Genomic DNA, 22,423 nt, shown 5'->3' on the forward strand with positions numbered 1-22,423 from the left:
TAAATATACAAGTGTGGATAAAATAACTGTGGAATAGCAGTTTATGTACATCCCTGAACATGTGAAGTATTTTATAGATAGGTAAGTAGCTCTCTGAGCTGGGGACAACTTCTGGTTTTAGTTGCAATGAAGTGAGTGAGGGGCAGTAAACTGTGAGGAAAAGACAGGCTGAGGGGAGAGAGAGGCAGTGAGGTCATGAGGTTACTTCCATGCATTTGTTTAAAATAAATGAGAAAAATGCAAGGAAGACTAAAGTGCACAGTACTCTACAGTGAGTGTAGTTATAGGCAGATGTAACAAGAATGGACAGCCTTCTAAATGCTGCAAAAAAAGTCAGCAAATGCTATTATTCCAAGAAGCTATTGGCTAGTATAGAGCTGAAAAAAGACTACATTAACTTTTAGACCTTCAGAAAAATGTGTGTAATGAAAACAACTGTGTTGTCAGTTTATTATTTTTTTTTCCAAACAGAAGTACGTATGGAGTAATTTCTGAAGAGCAGAAGCTATGTCTCTGCCCTCTCCTGCGGAAGGCTGGTGTCCAGGAATATGTGCCTGCTAAACTAACTTTTCCCCCCCCACCCCCCCCCCTCCCCTTTTGAACCAGATCCAGGTTTGCCTTTCAAGCTGCTTTTGACTACTCTGGACAGTAGCAGTGCATTGAATCTGACATGGTTCTTCCTAGTTGTACTGCTGCAGATGGAATTCGGAGTACAAGGAATGAGAATTGATAGGATTTGTCGGTGTTTCTTCTGCTATAGTGTGGCGAATCTTTGAGCAGCAGCAGAGGTACTAAAGCTGTATGTGTATGTAAACTTAGGGAGTTGGACTTTTTCTCAACCCATTGGAACAAGTGCTAGGATATTTAAAATCGATTTTTAGTTACTATGAAAAAAGTTAATTTCACCTGCCTGTGAAACTCACTGGAGAGACTAGTAAGGAAGAAGGATTTTTCATTTCCTCAAAACCCTAGTAGTGTACATTTCTGGAAAGCAGCCTTAATAAATATTGCATCATACTATAGCTACGTATCTGTTGACTTATATGAAAATTCAATATGCATTTCTTAAATAAGCATAGAAGCAGAGTATAATTTTTCAGACCAGTGGTTTTGCTATTGCATGAGAACTTTCTTAATCAAAGTTTATCTCAAAGAACAGACGCTGACAGAGATGAAGTAATAATGTGGCTAAGAAATAATCTACTGGAGGAAAAATGTTTTCCCATGTGGCTTTAAGGACAGAACAGCCAATGTATTTCTTTGGGTAAAACACACAGTGCTAAGTTCTTTCTAGCCAGGCATTTCTGGTCTTTACAAAAAGCAGATAGTCTCCCTCGTGTCATTTTTAATTGATTTTTTTCACTGCATTACAAGAGATCGTTGGCACAAATCCAGGAAAAGCAGGCAGCAAGTAGGGAATTCATCAAGAACTGACTCATTGATCACTGGATCTGATGAAATAATTAGTACTTGATATTTTCAATCCAGTTTCATACTGTTACTTTGACTTCTGAAAGAAAGAGAAATTCCCTTTATACCAGAAGATCACCAATCAAAACTATGATTTCAAAAATTCCTCAGCATGCTTGCTCATTTCTTGGAATCTCTTTGTAGGAATCACGAAGAATTTTTTACTGGCTCATTGACAGGAGCAGTGCCAGTTAGACGTGCTCTGTTTTGCAAACAACCTATTTTGGGGCATTATATTTCTGATGGAGAGAAGGCGTAGGCAGTGCAGATCATTTTGGTGCATCCATTCCCAAACATTTGCAGTAATGGGCCTTCAAATGCGTTCATTAATAATAATTTTATTTTTTTAATTAATCTTGGAAACCAACAGAAATGCTGAAGGGATATCACGCTAATGATTCTAACATCAAAGCTCTAGTAGACTTCAAACAGTATCATGCCATAGTTCCAAGATCTGGGCAGCTCTGCACTCTAATGAAATTTGTAAGTTATATCAGTGTGTAACAAGTTTCTATCTGAGGATCCTCTGTGAATTTTCAAACGTGTTGTTAACTTGGTAGATTTTACCACAGTCCTGTTTGAAAATGTGGATAGATGTAGGGGGGGGAGGGGAGGTCTTGAGCATCTGCATTTTTGATGCAGTAAACAAAAATGTCATTTTGAAACATCCCAGAACCTTAAGGAAGAAAATCGCTTTTTATATGTATCAAAACAAAAGTGAGAGTTTGATACCGTGCTAAATCCTTGAACTTCCTGCTAAGTTTAAGCATAGAGCAAAACTTCATTGCCTACGTTGGTAACAGCTTATGAACTGTGAATTTTTCAAATTTCTGCTTCTAGCTGGCACTAGAAAAACATTCCGTTGTTTTGTCATTGTGTGGTTGGGATTTTTTGTGGGGTTTTGTTTTTGTTTTACTTAGGAGTTAGATTATTTCAAGTATATTGCTTTTCACTACTTCGAAGAGAACCATGCTGTTCCTTGGGGGGCAGGGGGGTCAAGGTATAAATAAATACTTGTTTCCCTCTCCCTTATAGGAGACCTGCAAACAAAAAAGAAATAGAAGCCATTAACCTACCTTGTTCAGAGAGAACAGTAAATCAGCACAATATGGCACAGCATAGTATTGTCCTTGGATTATTCATGATGACTGTTTTATCACTGTTGGATGGAAGTTCAGCTTTCCTGTTAAATCAGCGTCTGAAGGGAAGATTTCAAAGAGACCGTAGAAACATCCGCCCAAACATCATCCTTGTTCTTACTGATGATCAGGATGTAGAACTTGGTAAGAGCCCAACATAAGGAGAATTTTAGCTAATTAGTATGGCACTGCTTTTACTTGAAGCTAGGTTCTTGCGTTCAAAATAATTACCTTTTTTTTTTTTTTTTTCAGTGTGAAAAGTGATAGGAAGAGCAAGTAGCAGAATTGTAAACTTACCCTTATGTAGAAAGTATTTTCTGTCTGCATGCAATTCAGGGACAGCAGAAATTAGTCTCAACTTAAACTGTCAAACTTCCTGTTTCTGTGGAAACGTGAGATTCCTGCCTATCTGTCTTCATCTAGAGACCTAAACTATGCTTCGGGCAATTGCAAGTATAACCAGGGAAGCTACATGCCAAAGCAGTAGGTTTAAATTCATAACTGATTATTGCACCATGTAATTACACAAATTTTTTTGTGTAATTGCAGGCATTCATTACATAGACAATTTTAATTTTAATTACTTAAATGTTACCTAACATAGTCGTACTATTCTTGGTATTGTCCATTTAGATGTCTAGTTAATTACTGACCGAAATCACTTAGTATGAAAAGGTTCTACTGTGTTATTCAGCCCTGTGTTAATTGTTGAAGAAAGGAGATGAAGATTAAACATATGCTTTGCCTAATGATTTGGAATAATGAATTAACTGCCGGATTTTGGGGGTTGTTCCGTTACCTGAACAAGCTTGTGTTTACCAAATGTTGTCTGTAGTTAGGAGAAGCTATTAATACAAACCAGTTTACATTAATAATTTTGCATCAGAAATATGCTTTTAAGTGAGTATAATAAAGCTTGCACCATCTGAAAGATGAGAGCTTGTGCATGTATGGTCTGGTGGGTTTTTTTTGACAGTTACTGGATCAAATTTCTAGTATGGATGAGAAAAATGGGAAAAGAGACCTCACAGAAGGAAGAGAACACAATAGTAAAGTTAGTCAGCTTTTATTACTTCTACACTTACTCATCCAGTTGAGAAGTTAATCACAGCATCATGGCAGCATTCTTACAGATGCTACAGATGATAAAAAGTAATGCTTTTTATCAGTATTACTGCATGTCTGCAGCATCACAGATGTCAGATTCTTCTCAAAGATGGTGAGAAAGCCTGTTATGTCCATAACCCCACCAAATACAAATGCAATTCAAATTAGTAGGATCAGAAGATGATGTTGTTGTCATCACTTTTTTTTTTTTTAAATGGTTATTTGGATCACAAGTAAAGTAGTTTCAATAATGTATATCCAAAAGAACCAAAGTACATTATCTTGCAGTCTCAGAAGGTGGTCCTAAAAAATTTATCATCTTCTATTTTATGCTAGCCTGCTTGTTTCTGATGCAATTGTCTAAGTCCTTTGGGCAGTATATTTCTCTTTGATAATCTGATGCTTTCCAATTTCAAGCATAATAGGCATGTGTCCATACAAATTAGGGTCTAACTAGGGAAAATCCATTTGATGAAGCTGAGATTTGATATTCGTCATTTGCCACTAATGGCTTTGTGAGACCCAATATTTGTTTGAATTAATTTTTATTCTTGTCTGTCGTCTGGTGACTTGTCCAAGTTAATCAACATTGCCATTTGTGGGGATTGTGGTTAATGCATTTAAGGAAGATGGAAACAAGATGTGAATTACAAATAAAGCTAAGGAAAACTTGGAAGCAATGACAAGGTAGCAGAGAATGCTGTGCATAACTGTAAGATTTCATCTGTTTCTAAGAATATTGTGTTAACTGATGGGTGTTGTAGCTTTCATTGTTCTTTTGTGGCTACCTTTGAGACAAAAGGGAAGACAAGACAATACAATCTCAAGTCCTCTTAACAGCCTTTCCTTTTTTAATTTTAGATAGATCTAACAACGTACCAGTAGCAGGTGGAGTTTACCAGAAGGAGAATGTTGTCCTTTCAGGAAAGGAGTACAGCTTTTCTATTATTTTTTTCCCTTTTTTCCCCCCCCTCCCCTTTTATTTTATAAATTTGCACTGTTAATTGTGAGTTTCACTTGGGAAACCAAATCTCAGCCTTGTATTGAAAAAACAAAGAGACTGATGTGGGGCTGATGAAAAGGATGCAGAATCTCCAGGTCAAGGGAGAACGAGTGTATATTGTAACAGATACAAATAGGAGAAGACAAATGAGAACACTAAGAACTACTGAAATACACACTTGATTGACTCTAATCAAAACAGTTATACTGACAAGCAAAATATAAAGAAGAGGAATATACTGATGAGGAGAAAGAAGTAATTGGAAATAAAGAACTTCCCCCCCACCCCCCCCCCCCTTAGAGCCATTTAAGTCCAGGTTAGTATAATGGTGATGTACTCAGCATCTCCAGTTTATTTAGGTTTGCCTACCATATTACTATGGTTTTACAAGCCAGCTTATTTCATAAACTTATAGTTGGAGAAAGATCTGATTATTTAGAAGATACTTCAGCCATGTTAGAGAAATCTGAGTGAGAGGTGATTTGTATGTTCCTACGTCTTCCTCTGAAAATCTACAAAAGTGGCACATAAGATAATTTTTCTTAGTTATCATACGTGGAGATTAGGGCCTTAAACCTTTGTTAAAATTCAGCATGAGGAGGAAAACAAGGAAATGAAGATGTGAAAAGGGTATCTAATGTGGTTCGAATAGGATAAAAATAAAAGGCTTTAGGGGACAGTTAATTAACATTGTGGGGTTCAGTTAACTTACCTGCATATGGACATCTCCTCTTAAATTGTACTTCAGAGTCGACTGAATGACTTAGGAGTTAATGCAAGTTCTTAACAGCTGAAGCTCCTGAAAACCCATGTAAACTATGGCCTCTGACAACAAGGCACAACTATTGGGAAAGTCAATATTATTTCATAAACAACTGGTATATTTTCTCCATTAATATTAGTGAAAATGTCAGCCTTATCCCTAAAGTGAACTGAGAAGACATACTAAGCAAAGTTAAGGATACCACACACATCTCAAGTGGAATTTCAACCTAGCTTTTGCATCACTTTGCTCAGGGAACAGCTTGAATGCATCAAATTGATTAAACTTTCATATTTTCACAGTAGTCCAACAGATTATTTTTTAATAGTGTAGAAATTTCACATTTAACTACTAAATTACTTTTATTTAGTATCGGTGGGTTTAGACAGGTAACAGAACATTTTCGGAATTAAATAGTGAAACTTCAAGGCATGACTTCCCTTGGTACATCCACTAATGAAACTCTAGAAGGTTTTCCAACTCCAGAGGTGATTTGGTGAGGTTCCAGTTGCTGATTAACACATAACTAATCTTCTGCTACGGAAAGACCAATTTCTACTTTTTCTCACAATTCTATGTTTGTATTGGAGGCAAGCTGAAGAAAATAAGTTTTGGTTGGCTGGTTTAATGCTGTTTAAAATATTTAAAGCTGGCCTATTTAAGACTGTACAGAAGAGAATGCTGGGTTTTTACCTTCCACTGATCTGTCACTCTCTATTAGTTCTCAAGCTGGGGAAGCGGATTAGATCATATGTTTTTGTATTAAAGACTGTTGATATATAGGACCTTGTCATTACAGCAGTTTTATTAAAGAAGGTTACTGTCCCCAAGGGGAGTCTTAACATGTACTGTTATTTGTGCACAGATGCCTCTGTCATTTAAAGGCATTGTTAAATTGTGTTTTAATATTGGGATGACAAAACATTCTTTCAGTCTGTCTATTTATGCTTGGGCTAGCTCATAAGACAGCACAGAGGAAACGGCCACAGTTTTCAGGCTCACATAATGTATAATCGACTGATATAATTGTTAACTGGTGGTGTTAGTGCCTTTGTAGTGCCTTTGAGCACTAACACCCATCCTACAGTTACAGAAACAAAAAATCTTGCTTTCTCCAGGAACTTCTTTTTGAATATGTAAAGTTTAGGAAGTTCTACAGGTGGAGTGCAATAACCTGTCTTGGTTCTTGTCACAAAATGGTATGACATAGATGTCATCTGACCTGAGAAATGCACAAACAAATTTTTAATTTTTTTTTATATTCATTCCAATAAAATGATCTCAAGAAAACTAATACCATGGCAATTTTTTAGGTGAAGTGACCTACAGTAGCAATTAGCCATCCTTCATGGTGCCAGAGAGTCAGATTTCATATGTGGCTTATGACCATTTTCCCTCTAGGTTTTGACTCCTGGTTATATCAATGTGCCCTGTATCAAACCGACTTACTGTTGCAATTTCATAATGAAATCCTTGCCTAAAGAGCTTAGAAGAAACCTAAATCCATTATTGACAGAAACAACATACAGTTTGTGCCAGATGGTTGCAGGATGCATTGATTAAAGCTGAACTATTAACCCAACTCAACCTCGCGTAAGTTAGCCCCAACCCTACTCCAGCATGAGCCCATACCTTCATCTCCGTGTTGTCTGTTGGCTTTCCCTGCTCATAACAAGAAGGGAGGGTTGGTGCTGGAAACGTTCACTCTCCTTTGCAAGCTCATGCTGATGACAGGTACTTTGGAAAATGGAAATTCTTCCTAGATCAGTATAACTCATTCTGATGAGGGACACTAAAGTCTTCTTTTTTTCTGATCCTTGGTGTTTCTGCGTGCAGGAGGAACTTTGGTATGGATCCACATTTCTCTAGGTGTATGTCTATGGTAAAGACCCAGTCTTTGTCCAAGGCCTTTTCTTAAATAGGAAACAGAACAGCCATTTGGCAGCAGTGGGGCTTTTAGTAATTGTTGGCAATAAGACTTTTACTCCCGTTACCCCAATTCATCCAAGTCCCTGCCAATTAAACTTGCTTGTTTGTTTTTAAATGATGGTTATAAATTACACGGTGTTACCTGTCCCCCAGTAGTCATCTAAAAATCTGATTCTGCAGAACCAAGCCCAAGAAAATCTAGAGAATTTTAGGTAACAGTTGTCAAAACGGATCAGGTGGGTAGATGGAACTCTGTGGGATTGTTATGGAAATTATTACGAGGGCTTTACTTTGTCTTTGGTTCAGTGCAAGTTACAGAAATCAATACCTGCTAATACCTCACATTAGGGAAAAGAACGTTTTATCTAGAGAACAACTCTAGCAGACCCTGCTTGAGCAGGGGGTTGGACTAAATAATCGTCCAAACTCAATGGTTCTGTGATAACAACCCTCAGCAGTTTGAGGAAGGCTGGCACAAAAGGCATCAGGCATCCTCTGAAACCAGGGATTAAATAATGCCTCAGGAGTACGCAAACTTTGGTCAGGGTTGCTGCACAAAGTTAATTTCACCCTCAGGCCACATTGTTTCAGCCTAATTCACACTGGTTCTTCCCTTTAACCTACTGGAACAGTACTAGTTGCTCCAGAAAGGCTGCACAGATGGTGCAGATCGTTACAGTGGTAAATCTTGAGCTTAGAGAGAAATAAAAAAGCATTATGATCTATGTCAACAGATTTGAGTCACATCTTGATTTAGGACATCATATTTGGTCCTTAAAACAATGGGAGAACTTCACTAGAGGGGGACAGAATAATCTTGGATTTGGGTTCGCTATGAGATGACAGTGCCCTTACTACCTGCACTTCATTCTGGTCTCTGATGTAACATGTGAGCACTCTCTGTTAGCTCTTGTGACACAAACAAGAAAATAATTTTGAGATGGTTTCCTTCTTCCAGGTTCTATGCAAGTGATGAATAAAACAAGGCGGATCATGGAACACGGAGGTGCTCATTTCATCAATGCCTTCGTGACAACACCCATGTGCTGCCCATCTCGCTCCTCTATTCTTACGGGGAAGTACGTCCACAACCACAACACTTACACCAACAATGAGAACTGTTCTTCTCCGTCCTGGCAGGCTCAGCATGAAATACGTACGTTTGCAGTATACCTCAACAACACAGGATACAGGACAGGTAAGATCAAGGCTGGCTCCATCTGAAAGCTTCCTTGGAATTCTTGGTGCAGTCTCTAACACATAAAATATTTTAAATTGTTCTTGTAATGGACTGCAGCAGTGCAGAATGCTAAAGCTCCAGTCTTGCGTGTAGGTTTAGCTTCCTTGCGCTTTTACTTGAGGAAATTTAAAAAAAAACAACAGCTAAAAAAGCTATGACTTTTTCAGAAGCTGGGAAGGATAAAATAATGTGTATGCTTGAACTGAAGGCATAGCGCATGTAGAATATGCCCTGCAATTGCCTGAAGTGCACAGAACAGACAAAAAAAATGCTATGGAAAGGAATTGGCGATTTGAATTTTTTGTAAAACAGGTACGTTATCAAACTAAGACTACAAGAGAAATGACTGCTCCTTTTGTGCTTGAGGCAGAGCTGTCAACTGGATTGGTTTCTCTAGACGATCCATTCCCAAAAGGTGTTTTAAGTAACAACAGAGGAATCATTGGCAAGATCAAATGTACTCCTGAGAAACAAATCATCCTCTTTGCATGCAATGCTCCCTAGGAATAAATAACCTGTAGAAAGGATTTCAGAAAATATGTAGCACGTGTTTCACACCTCTTTCCATCTTTCATTCTCTGAACATGAGATTTAAGTCCTTGCCCGTTCCAGTGTTTTTGTTACTTTTCTTGCTAATGCCTTTTGTCATGATGAGAAACAGGCATAGACCTGGTTCTATTTGTGTTATTTATAATACATATTACAGCATTGTACTGTAGTTGTTATTGATAGTATAAGTTTTTTTTCTTTGAATTTATAGTATTTGAGGCTTCCAGAAACTTGAGTAACTGTAACAAGATCATTATTTTCTTTTGAACTATTCACATGAGTTTTAAATGTTACTGCTGCAAAGTCTTGGTCTTAAAACAAATAGGTAATTTCCTTGTTTTGTTTTTCTAAAATAAAGACCTGTATTAATCTGGAAAGAAATAAATTAGGGGAAGTGCACATACCTTCTTTTTTGGTTGCTGTTTCCCTCCATTTATTATTCCTGGCACTAATGCCAATGAGCATATGAATACCGTGCCAAGGTTAATGTTTTATTCTTCGTAGGTTATTTGTTTTGTGTTTATTGATGTTTTTCTATTGTAATAATTTTTATATTTAGTGACTATATTTCGAGCACCTGCAATTTGTACTGACTTGCATATAGCTATTGCAAGTGTCCTGGTATTCATGTTTTACATTTTTACATTAGCTTAATGTTTAAATTTACACCCGAGATTTTAGTAAATCTATATTACATTTTCAGTCTACCTCTCTTAATTTGCAAACTAAATTTATTAGAACACACTGAAATAGTACTTTTACAAGTACAAAGCAATCTTCAGGTGTAAATGAGATCTTCATTCATGTAGTTAAGTGTGATACATTATTACACAATTTTAAATGGAAATTGCCGTCAATGGGGGCTGGTGTTCATTTCTGATCTCCAGTTAGTCATGAGTTATCCACTATGAAGGATGCCAGCAGTAAGAAAGTATTTTTTATCTTTTTCGGGTTTTTTTTCCTTTTCAAAGATCTGATCGGATTTACCTGCTTCAGAAACAGCATTGTACTTCAGAACATTGTTCACTCAGTTTCTCAAATTTCAAAAGTAACCTGCTAAGGAGAGTATTTTGGAGATTATGAATACCGTGTCTCTGAAACGGGGAGTCCTCCTTGAATGCGACTGCAGTGAGCAGAGGAAGATCTGGAAGCACAGTTCATTTTATAGGTGCTTTTGGGGGGCTGGTTTTTGGGTTTATTTTTTTGAGGTCTGTGTCATTACTGGTTTGCCAAGCAAATGTACAGCTTAGCTTCTTGATCCCTCTTTTTTCCTTTTTTTTTCTTATTTTTTGGTTTGAAGAATTAAAACAGGCCATGGGGGGAGTAAAGCCTTTTGAGGCTTGCTTTTATATTTAAGTTCACAGCCTTGGAGTGAGAAAGCTATTATTTTGGAAGGGACTTTGGTTTTTCTTTTAATTCATAAGCCAGGCCTTCTCCCTGGGTTTTTGCCTTCTCTTTTCTCTTGTTTAAACTTGAAGGAAGAAAATGTACTGTCCTACTCCACTTAACCTTCCCTCTGGTTTTCTTTTCTGCCATTTGTTTCACATCTCCTTGCCCTCTTCTCTGTTCGCTGTCATCTCCCTGTGGGACGATTCTGCAAAAGGTGATTCTCCTGCAGAGCGCCCTTTCTGTGTGTAGTATTCTCCCTGTGGCAGTGGCATTTGTGGTTTGGATCCATATGGCTCTCGTGCTGTTGCTGATGCCTTTGGGAAGTGTGCGGGTGATATGCGGGCAGGAGGGAGCAGTGCAGTGCAGGTTTCTCTTGCACGAGCTGCTAGGAAAAATAGGAGATGAGATGGAAAAGGTGTGACGTCCCTATCATTGTTTCTCAGTTTCAGCTGTGGTTGTCAGGTTTATATTTTTCAACTTGGGCACTTCAGAAAGTTTGACCAACTTTGTTAGGCACTGGACTTGGCAGAGTAGAGATGAAAGAAAGGGGCTGAACTGGGGGGAAGTTTTGTCTCTGGCTTTAACCGTCAGGCTTTCAACTGTGATGCACAGGGCTCACTGTCCCTTTCTGGGGGGATCGATTCAAATCAATACCGTGACAATGCAAAAGATGGGCTTTCCTTCTGCACTGGAAGCCGTAGAAGCAGTAGGTGCTACAGGTACGTCTTCCTCTGCGTTAATCGTGAATAGCGACTGGAAGGCTGTGTTCTCATTACAGAGCTGCCAGGCAGCCAGCTCCCAGTCTCAGTATAGTAAGCAACTGGTCCAGTTTTGAAGAGCTTCTCACGTCATTGTTCTACTACATACTGTGGGAAATTAGGCAAGAAAGACAATTTATGTAAACAAACCAAGTCAATTGATGAATTAATCTTTAGAAAAGTTAGTGTAAGCAATGTCTGAATCATTACTAACTTAAAATAGTAGATGCTAGTACTCATCTTGGAGCAGGAGATGATTAGAATGCAAAAGAAACAAAGAGATCCTGTGACAAACATTTCTGAATGTCAGGGAATTTCTCTGCCAAAGGTTCCTGTGTAAACATTTACAGAAAAAAGGTTCTGTTTTCCATGAACATACACATCTCTTTCTGTGAGACAGCTTTTAAAATGCACAATGCATTGCTGCATGCTTGGGTCCTGCAGCAACAAATACCAAGATGTTTTATGGGAATACAGATTTAAACTTTCCCTTAGACATTACTTAATGAGAAAAGCTTCTCTTTTCCATTTGCCTGGCTGGCTGAATGATTAGGTCTTAAAATTGGTGACTGATTCCAAAATATTTTGTCAGCCTTATCTGCAGTCAGGAAATGAAAAGACATGTTTATCTTATTAAATTCAACAGAATTAGGTATGGTGGGCCAAATGCAGCCTGGCAGAAGGACACTTTTGCTTCAGTGAATCTTCTGAGAGAGTTCTGTTAGTTTATGTTAGGGCTTAATGGGGCTCAGTATGCAGCAAATGCAGTTCACATTTTGGCTAACTTACCCCCGTTGTTCCTGTTGAGCAGTACCCTATAGCACAGCTAACCCTCTTCAGTTAAATGAACCTATTAACAAAGGAAAAAGCTGCTATTTGTATGGTAATATATCCATATCTCACTCTGATGGTTAGTCCATACTTGAATTATGCAGAGAATTAATAAATGTCATTTTGCACCAGTCGTGTGTTTTGAACCTAGAGAAAAGTCATTGTGGGAGGTCCATCTCTGCCATTATAAAAATTTTCTTGGGAATAAAAGTAATAATCATTCTTAGCACTTTCACGGGGCTTTACAGTAATTAACTAATGAATTCATTAAAATTCAGTGACAATCTTCCATTTCCTCCCATTAATTTTAGACTAAGAAGATACAGTGGCTGACTGCATTCAAATAATTATTTTTCCACTTCACTGTCTGAGCCTTTGACATTTTAAAGTGATTTTAACATTGAATTGTAAGGAAGAGGAGAGAGGCTATTGGTAAATGTTTATTAAAGGAGGAATGAACCTGAAAAATATGTGACCAGATTTTAATATCTAAATACATGCCAGGAGAAGAATTCTTAGATTACCAGTTCCCTGCTGTAGAGTTTGCTGTCCACAGTAGTTGCTGGTTGCTATTTTTTATTACAGAAATACTTAAAAACTTAACTGAAGTTGATCTCTGTGTATAATTGTTTTGTAGGGAATAATTGGTGACCTAAAGAGTCAAAGGGTAGACAGAATAGCGAAGTACTTTCTACAAGGTCGCATGCAGGTGAAGAGCAACATTAAGAAGAGGTACAAGTTTTGATTCACACTGCAGTGTCCTAGCCAGTATGCCATGCTGTACTACTTCTTTGTCATGCTACGTGCATATAAAGGAAACAGATTATCCAAGTCAGAGTAACATGCTATATGCAGGGCTTTTGTAAAAAAGAGAAAAAAGAGAAAAAAGAAAAAAAAGGAAAAAAAAAAAAGAGAAAAAAGATGTTTACCCGTAGTAAACGTCTAATAAAAAAAGAGAGCTTTTGTAGCTGATGAAGAAATGAAGGCCACTTTTAAAAATAATAACCAAGTGATTTAAGAGTCAGACTTAATTTTTAGAAGTGATTCGCACGAGTAGGCACTGTAGTGTTACGATATTCCCCTCCAAGACATCTAGGTCACTTTTCAAAACTGGGTATCAGGTTTCTGAATTATTTATCTTGAAGGTAAATGAGTTTCCTTGGATCTTTTGCTCTATATAGAAATACTATCTTAGCAAGGTCTGTCAGGTTATATCCATTAGATGGTTTGACACCATTGGACTTGAAAATGGTGTGGAAGAAAGATTCAGCACAGTAGCTGTATCACGATAGCTGTTGTTGTAGAAGGAATCTGTGCTGGAAAGGACTTAAGAAGAGTCCAGATGTACAGCCCAAATCCACTGACTCTGTCCGTGCTACTACTTCTGGCAGGCTTGGTCCATGGCAGTGAATTACTGAGCTGGAATATCCTGCAAATATTCTGAAGAATGACATTTTCAAACAAAAGACAGTTCTGGATTTCCTGCTTTGTGTGTGTGAAAGACTTTTGGTTTGGTTGTTTTGTTTTTTCTTTTTTCTTCCTCCCCTGCCCCCTGGCTCTAATCCCTCTTCCCCCGCCCCCCCCCCCCCCCCCCCCCCCCCGGCTCTAACTTCAATTCTATGTCATAAGTTGGTTTCAAGTCAGACATGCATGTATCTTTTCCTTTATGTTTCTTTGAATTGAGTTCTAAGCATCGATAACTTCACTTTAACCATAATGTAGAATTTAAAATGAGCACACAGTAAGCAGAGCTGTGGTCTCCTGAGGATTAGGTAGAGGTTGTAAAGTGAAATTCATCTATACAGCTACTGTTTCATCACCTGTCTTGTGCATGTAGTTTTACGTTATTTAATGCACATTTTAACTGTCCTGAAGAGAGGCATATATACACTTCTGTGAGTAACTCCCGGAGTAAAATCCACAAGATAGCCCACAATCCAATGAAACTTTCCCAGGAGTCTGAGATGAAGGCATCCACAACTACAGAAATAATCCAATGTCTGCGGTTCCCTTATTTCCAGTCGTATTTTGTTTCTTTCTTACCTTCTCCTATTTCTTCCCCTAAATCTATCAGTTTTCAACATAAAATGTTGTATATTTTGAGAAACACCTCATCTTTTTCGTTCCCCCACTATAATGTACTCTTCTGATAGGATGCCGTTTCTAGCATTTGAAGTGTAATGGCTTTGTCATACTGATTTATCATTTCAAGCAAGAAGTAATTCATAGCTTGAAATGTCTTCAGAAATAGGATCTCTATTTCATAGCATTCAAAACAGCTAAAACCTAAACAGAGTATTTGCACATTATGAAAATAATTTTTAAATCTTTGTTAGTTTAGGTCTTGTAGGATAGCAGTACTTAGAAAATAAAAGAACTATTGGCTTGTTAAGTTTTTCATCTTCCAGTGCCATTTGTGTTCAATATTAGGTAACTTATCAGTCAAAAATGAGAAGAGGTTCCCTCCTTCTTACTCCAATTTAAGATCTTTTGTTTTATCCAGCTAGCAATTTAAGTTCTTATAATATTTTCTGGCGTTCCCTTTTTCTTTGCTTTTCTATAATGCTGGGGTTTTTTCGCTGAAGTCTTTCAAAATGATCAAATTGAATTTAGTAATGTAATTTACTGAATACAGTTTTCTTAATTTGTCTTTCCTATATGCCTGAAGGTGTGAGTGTTCGGTGTGGCCCACATGGTTATATACTTGCATTGTACACCAGTGATACACCATTTAGTGGGCACTGGAAAAGCTTAGTGATATGGAAGTTCCAAGATAGAACAATAAGCTGTATTCCATCTTTTAGTAAAGTACATAGGAGAACGGTGATGATTTCAAAGCCTTACCAGTGCCTACAATGTAAACTTTGCAGATAGATTCTAATTCCAGTTTTTGGAAGTTGAATTTCAATTTCTTTGAATTTGAACATCCTCATGTCTTTTTGTATGTTTTAGTACTGCCCTGACACCTTTGTCTCGTCTTCCAAATTAGAGATAATAGCACTTCCCATTCTTGTGTATGTTATGCATGGGAGGACTATATATGTTTATGAGATGGATGCATTTCAGGGCTGTAAGGGGTGACTGGTTACTTACCAGAAAAAAAGTGTGGGGTTTTTTTGTTTGTTTGTTTGTTTGTTTGTTTTTGTTGGTGGTTTGGTTTGGTTTTTTGTGTCAAAAGTAAAAGGTAAACGTACATACAATAAACTACTGTAGAACGTAGATTACTTCTCTTTCAGTGAATATCTTGTTGAAATGAATTTGGTGGTTATATTGAACCAGGATTGGACTTTTCTTCTAATGGGATTCAGTAAGACTTTATTGTTTTTATTTATGAACTAATTCTTTTAGTAGTTCTTCCAAGTTTATTGCTAGGTGGAAAAAACCAGCTTTGTTAAAATGCAGCAAATACATCTTCTTGCACAGCATATCTCACTAGCTCCCTGAAACTTGGCAATCGGCTTTTCTTCAAATCCTATAGAAAAAATGGCTCCAAATGAAATTCTTTTGGAATTGGCCCAAATAGCATGGTGCAGACTTTGCATTTTATTTTAGTAGAGATTCAGCATTAAGCTAGATAAACTTTTGCTTAACTGTTTGTTATTAAAAAAGGTCTGACAATCCACTGTTGGGGAGGTCTTTGATTCTTATGTGTGTGTGGAGGAGGAAATGTTGCATGTGATGAGAGGAGGATAAATCTGGAGTTTAAGATTCTTTTGTGACCTTAATACATAAAAGGGGGGGAGTAATACCCATAGTAAACGTCTAATAAAATTTCTCATTGTTGCGGTGGTTTTGATGTTGGGGAAACATTTTGTGAAAAATCTGGACAGTCAGGATTGGCCACCAAGAAATATGGGCAGGCTGCCTCGTGGTAGTGAGCTGTGTTGTAGAGCAGTGCTCTGAAGCACCCAGCCAGCCAGCACTCGCGCTTTCTCTTGCGCTGCCTCGTTCAGGAAACGATGCTGTTGTGACACACTGTGTCTCCTTGTCCTGAGTTGTAATAAAGATTGATGATCTGAAAATTGCCATTTCTAGATATTTTTCCTTTGACTTTCAGGGCTTGTGAGAGGGCTATTCAGGAAGGTATTTATGCTTTACAGTTCTAGTTGTGCTTAAACTTGTAAGCTGTGCTTTAGGTGTTAGTGAAAGGGGGCTTTGGCCCAACTTCCACTGGGAATTTGCTCACCTGAGAAGGACAAGCAAGATTTGGCTCACCCTTAACATCCTTCAGTTTGGTTCCTTGTTGACCATTTCAGACTATTTGGTTTGAGACCTTTTGTTTTATTTGGCTTCATCTGCTCCCCTTCAGCCAATTCCCCTGATTGATTAAACAGGTCTTGGCACTGATCCTTGGCCACAGCTGAGGAATGTGCAATGCAAATCCAGGAAGAGGAACAAAGGTGTCATAAAGATTACTGTGCATTGCCTTTGTCCTGCTAGATATCAGACTAGTCCCCTGGCATAAGAAGAAAGCCTGTAGGCTTGTCTAATTGCAGTGGTTACCAGTCACTGTACAACATGGTTTTTACAACTGTTACGTTTCATGAATTGTAATGATAAATTTTATTTCATTACAGAGCAGAGCTGTTCATGTAAAGGCTCTTGCCTTCAGTACTACTCTTTTTTGTGTCCCTATGGTGGTGGATGGAGCATGTGATTTTCATGAAAATTTTGTGCTATCAGTGTACTTCGGGTTAGAGAAAAACTGGGCCATCATGTACAGTAGACTAAAACAAAATATGTGTGTGTGTATATCCTCAGAGCTCAGTCTTCCTTAGCATCCTGAAACTGATGGAATTGAAGGGATCTGAGAACAAAATGTGGTCTTAAGCCCCTCTTTTGTGCCTTAAAAATCCTCTAACATCTAGGAACTTGCTGTATGTTTTATGTAACCCATTAGATTTACTGCAGTTACTGAAGTATTAATACTAATGCTGTATCTTCTGTCTTTGCAGTAGTGTCATATTGCCTGTTGTCACTAAAGGTGCCAGCTGGGTCTGTTCTGTGCAGGTAACCAGCACTTAGGAGTTACTGATTTTTGGAAAATCTGGTCAGTTATTTTGATATCTAATGAGAACTGATGTCTCTTGAACAATCTTTCCCATGGATCCAAATTTAATACTGAATGACAGATAAGACTGAATTTTATTTCAGAACCCCCGTGCTTCTGCTGTATATCCATTAATTTCACTGGGTTTATTCCATTGTACATTATCAGTTTAGGAGTATGTTTGGCCATCATGTGAATGCAAAGCTGACTTGAATTTTGGGCTGACTGCTTGTTACATGTACTTAGCCATGCTGAGAGTGCTTTAACATCTTCTTTCCTCTAATTGTCTCTTAGAGGACAAAAAGTACTGAAAGTGATTTTTGCTGGATATACAGCAGAATTAAGATGATAAATGCCCACCCCTCCCTTTCCCCGATCTAGAATGAAGGGATTGCTCAAATGTAGCTAATTGTTCAACTTTGAGGTGGGGAAAACTGGTATCAGATACAAACGTGAAGGATTTTGAAGGGGTAAACAAATCCCTATGAGTAACTAAGACTCACAGCTCAAAACCTAATACCTGGAAAGTTTGCTGTTGAAATAGGTCAGAAAAACAGTGCTTTAAATACATCTTTGAAGTACTTAATGCACAACATTCATGCTTAAATGTAAAGGGTTAATGACTTAAAACATGAATTTAACTTCACAGTCGTGGTGATAAGTGCAGTGCTGATAGGTGGGTGCAGCTAAGTAGCATAAAGGGTATGAAAAGACGATGCCAGGAAGAGGGATGTGTGGTATAAATACTGAGCTTACTGTCCAGGAGTAACAAAAAGCTGTTTTTTACTTTTTCTTAGCTTCAGGATTTATTACGAGAGCATGAATATTTACAGATATATTCCTAAAATCTAAAATCCTGGAATCATGTATATTCAGCTGAAGGTAGGTCTCATAAGCCACCTAGTCCATCACAGGGTCACAGGCTAATTCAGGTTGGTAGAAACCTTGGGAGGTCTCTTTTCCACCACCTGATCAAAGCCTGCCCCAGGCCATGTTGCTGAGGGTTTCAGTCTTGAAAAACACCAAGGATTAGAATTGCAGCGTGTTCCTGAGCAACTGTTTCACTCTTTGACGCTTGTCTTTGTGAAAAAGTGTTTCTTTACATCCAGGCTGAACCTCACTTGTTTCAATCTGTGCTGGTTCATTCTTGTTCTCTTGCCATGCACCACCACGAAGAGCCTGGCTTTGTCTTGTTAATGATCTTCCTTGCAGGTGAAAAGGTTATTTGGTCCTCCTGAAGCCAGGCTAACGTTGCTCCATGGAGTATATTTTTCTAGTTCATGGCCTGACTTGGTTTTACATATAGCAACAGCTTTATCCTTCACTGCTTCCTGACAGAATGTAACATAGCAGGAAGTTATTAGCAGTGCTCCTCTCATACGTTCTTTTCATGATTTCCTTCTTTCTTTCTTTAAAATGAACATAAACACTATGATCATGCTGTTAAACAGGTTATTAGTGGAATGGATAAGTGATCTTGGCCAGTAGTTAACAAAACTGTGTCTAAACAGACAACTAACTATGGTCAGAATCCGAGCTGCCAAATCAAGGAAACTGAATGAAAGACGAAAATTCTGTGTCTAAATCTGATCTGGCAGTTCTACACTGGTGAATCTCAGTTGACTTCCACTGCATTCTTGTTTCTAGTTTGAGAACTTGGAAAAGGTCTGTTACATCCAACTCCCTGTGTTGGGCAGTCTGTATGGAGTAAAAAGGGATGAATGATCCCCTGCATCATTTTATTGATGCATTCTGCATTATCTTAGTTTTCCATTTAATGCAGAGTTCTGTGGATATCCTTTGTAGATGCATTTTAGTTGTGTTAACTACTTCTAGGTACATATTAGGAAAAGAATTGGTCTTTTAAAAAAGGCGGGGGGGGGGGGGGGAACCCAACAAACCTGTAGAGTTTGGTAGGTGATACAGGCAAATGATAGAACTAGCTCCAGTGTTTCCAGTGGTGGTAAATGATGCCTTGATGTCTGTTCTTTTGATTGTGCTTTTACACTACGTTTGACAAAATGCTAGATCTGCTTTTTAAGCAGTGAGCTATGGCCTTGATACATCTGCAGTTGTGGTACGTTCAGAGCAGACCTTTTTATTAACTGATAGCATGGGGAAAATTCTTTCGTGTGCTTGCCCCCCCCCTTACAGGCAGAGCTTGAAAAACAAAATCTCTTGTCAAAATTCCACTCTATACCAAAGAATTTTGCAGGTGCTTATCATTGAAGGGTGAGACTGAGAAAAGAACCTTAGAAGGTTATGAACCCCTGCGGAAGTGGAAACAGTGTACAAAGGACTCAATTCTTGCATATCCTGTTTCATGTAGTCTTAGAAGAAACTATGTTGTATGGTATTTAAAGCAAAGGAAAATCACATTCTTAATGCATTTATTAAAAACAGCCACTTCGGATGTTTTTTAATGATCATTTCATAGGCTGGATATAGGAACGTGGCTGAGCATATCAAACAGCAGCCTCTGTGAATGTTTATTAATGAAATCTTGGAGCGGTTTGAAATTGGATGTACCAAAGGCATATGTACTCCAGTGAGCAGCTGTCTCTGGTGGTGAACTAATCTGATGAGGGGGAAAATTATGTTAGAGAGAATCTTTACAATGCAAAATCAAAATCTTTCACCAGCATCGAGAGCTTTATTGTAACCCAATATTTTGTACTGCAGAGGAATGATGTTTAAAACTTTTTTAATAACAAGACTTTAAATGGCTGAGAAGGAGGGGGGAAAGAAAAAGATACAAAATGGAAGATTAGAAACAGCAGAGAGAATTATTTAAGGCACTTTGACATGCATGCAAGATTATAAGGACATCCTGCATGTACAATGGGAGGTATGCAAAAGGTACGGGAAGGAGCTTCCGCCAGACTTTCCTTTAATGCCTCTGCAGAATAACAAAGGAGTAATTCTTTACAGAATGCCTCTTTCCTGAGTTCTTCAGCTGACTCAGCCAAAGGTTTTAGGAATGGATTGGTTCCTGTGAGCAGAAATGCCAAATATATCTCTGTTTGGATATACTATGTTCAGTGGGGGACAAAAGGCTTTGGGCTGCCTTGTGCATACCTGCTCGTGCAGGCAGTGGTCAGTGTTTCACAGAATCACAGAACAGTTGGGGCTGGAAGAGACCTCTGGAGACCACCCAGCCCAGCCCCCTGCTAAAGCAGGGGGCACAGCGTCACATCCAGATGGTTCTGGAATGCCTCCAGAGAAGGAGACTGCACAGCCTTTCTGGACAGCCTGTCCCGCTGCTCTGTCACCCTTCAGGTGAAGAAGTTCTTCTTCATATTCAGAAGGAACTTTTTGTGTTTCAGTTTGTGCCTGTTGCCCCTTGGCCTGTCGCTGGGCACCACTGCAAAGAGCCCAGCCCCATCCTCTTGACGCTTGCCCTGAAGATATTTGTAGGCATTGATAAGATCCCGTATCAGTCTTCTCCAGGCTAAAGAGGCCCAGCTCTCCCAGCCTTTCCTCAGGAGGGAATGCTCTAGTTTCAATCCTGTGTTCTTTCTTACTAGGACAGTAAAAAAATGTGCATCTGTATTGTTTTATTACATATAATCTTCGTGAGTTGCCTTTCATTCTTTAAAAATGGGAAGTTATTCATAAAGTAAAATAATTTGAGAATGTGTATGTACTGTAGAAATGCAGTCCCTGAGTAATGTGATAGTTTCATCTGCAGTGGAGTAGATGCTGCTTTGTTCATTGCTGCTAGTTTACTTTCTTGGTTAAAAAAGGTGTCATAAGGTAGTTTAGGATACTGAAACAAATTATTTTCTGCAACATGCTTATCGGTTGCTTAACCCTTTTGTAAGTGGCTCATCTATAAAACAGCAGAGCACCTTACCTGCTTTTACAAAATATTTTGAAAGCATAGTGTAATTTTAAGGAATTTATTAATTGTGTCCCAATAGAGCCCTCCTCATCTTCTGTGATGTGGATCTTAATTTTATCAGCACTTTCCTCTCTTTCAAGCACTTTGAAAGATCTCAAACAGTCGCTTTCTCTTGGCTCACCTTACACATTAATTGAATACATTGAAATTTGCTGAGGAGGATGATTCAAAATACGCTTTTGCATTCTACCTAAGCACTTGGAGTTGGATCTTATGGATATTCAGTGCACAATGTACTTACTCCCTGTGAATTTGTTTAATTCCATTCTATTACTATTTTGCTAATACCATGTTTCCCATTTTTTTAGAAAAGAAAAACACTATCAGGTAGTGACATGGAGCTCTCTTACATACTGTTTTGTATCACTGTTTCTCACTGTGTCTATCTTTTGGACCAATATTCAGCCTACTGCAAGCAGATGTAAATCCATTGACTTCAGGGAGGATGGCCCTTATTACAGTGGCTGAAAACCTGTTCTGCTCTATCCACAGCATTGCTCCTTGCATTTATGTAAGCACAAGAAGGTGCAGTATCAGACATTGTAGTCTGCAAGCTTTAAAAAAAAAAATCTTTAAGAACCTGGGAACTGCGAATTGAGTGCTCAAATCCCTTAGGTTATGAGTTGAGGTTTAATCTGAGTCTAAGAACGGAATCTTAGATACTCTGTCACCCTTACAGAAGCACAGAGATCCCCTGATAGATGGCCACTGTGAGATGCTGCACGCATTATGTGCCTCTGGATTAAAAACACTTGTAATGACAAGTGGAACAAGATCTTTGTGCTTAGTCACTATGGTAATGCTAAAATGTATTGCCAGTCCATTCAAAAATTGAGATCTGAGCTCTGATCGTGAAAAGTCAGATGCTGAGTCGCAGTGCAGTGTGCAGACCCAAGAGCAGAATTTTGTCTTTGAGCTTTAAAAAAAGGAGCTAGATGGAATCTTCCAGTACAATTTATCCCATAATTGCACAGTGATGATATAACACATAAACTAATACTGAAAAATATGTTCCTTTATTTATTTGTTTTACTGGAATAGTGTGAAAACATCATTGGGTACATCGTGTATTTTAGAGAATTTGTAATGTTCTTATAGAAATCTAATGCTTTTCATTTTCCTTAACCATTTTCAGGAAAATAATTTGTGTCTGTACACTTGTGGCTTACAGAGCAAGGCTAGCATACATATAGCTCTTCTGGGAGGGTGGCTCAAATGCCTGCCCTGTGTTCTGTAAGAATCCTTGTACTCATTCTGCACTTGTTCTGCCAAACAGGCTGTTTCTTCATTT

The 22,423-nt window shown here is 38.3% G+C and overlaps 1 protein-coding gene across 19 annotated transcripts in view; it reads left to right on the forward strand.

The window, feature by feature from the left end:
• SULF2 (sulfatase 2) overlaps positions 1-22,423 on the forward strand; it is a 162,602-nt gene that overhangs the window by 93,844 nt on the left and 46,335 nt on the right. For 10 of the 19 annotated variants that reach the window (XR_008748724.1, XM_055813567.1, XM_055813566.1 and 7 more), the window contains 3 exons: positions 607-788; positions 2,506-2,753; positions 8,370-8,609. Coding sequence is in view for 18 of the 19 variants with exons in the window: in XM_055813567.1 (XP_055669542.1) it covers positions 2,579-2,753; positions 8,370-8,609 (415 nt within the window). In the remaining variant the exon portion in view is untranslated. Of the gene's footprint in view, positions 1-606; positions 789-1,857; positions 1,954-2,505; positions 2,754-8,369; positions 8,610-22,423 lie in introns of those variants that run through there. The other 9 variants (XM_055813574.1, XM_055813571.1, XM_055813572.1 and 6 more) reach the window with 3 other exon arrangements.

The sequence above is a fragment of the Falco peregrinus genome, chromosome 9 (assembly GCF_023634155.1).
Source record: "Falco peregrinus isolate bFalPer1 chromosome 9, bFalPer1.pri, whole genome shotgun sequence".
In the NCBI taxonomy this organism is placed as follows: domain Eukaryota; kingdom Metazoa; phylum Chordata; class Aves; order Falconiformes; family Falconidae; genus Falco; species Falco peregrinus.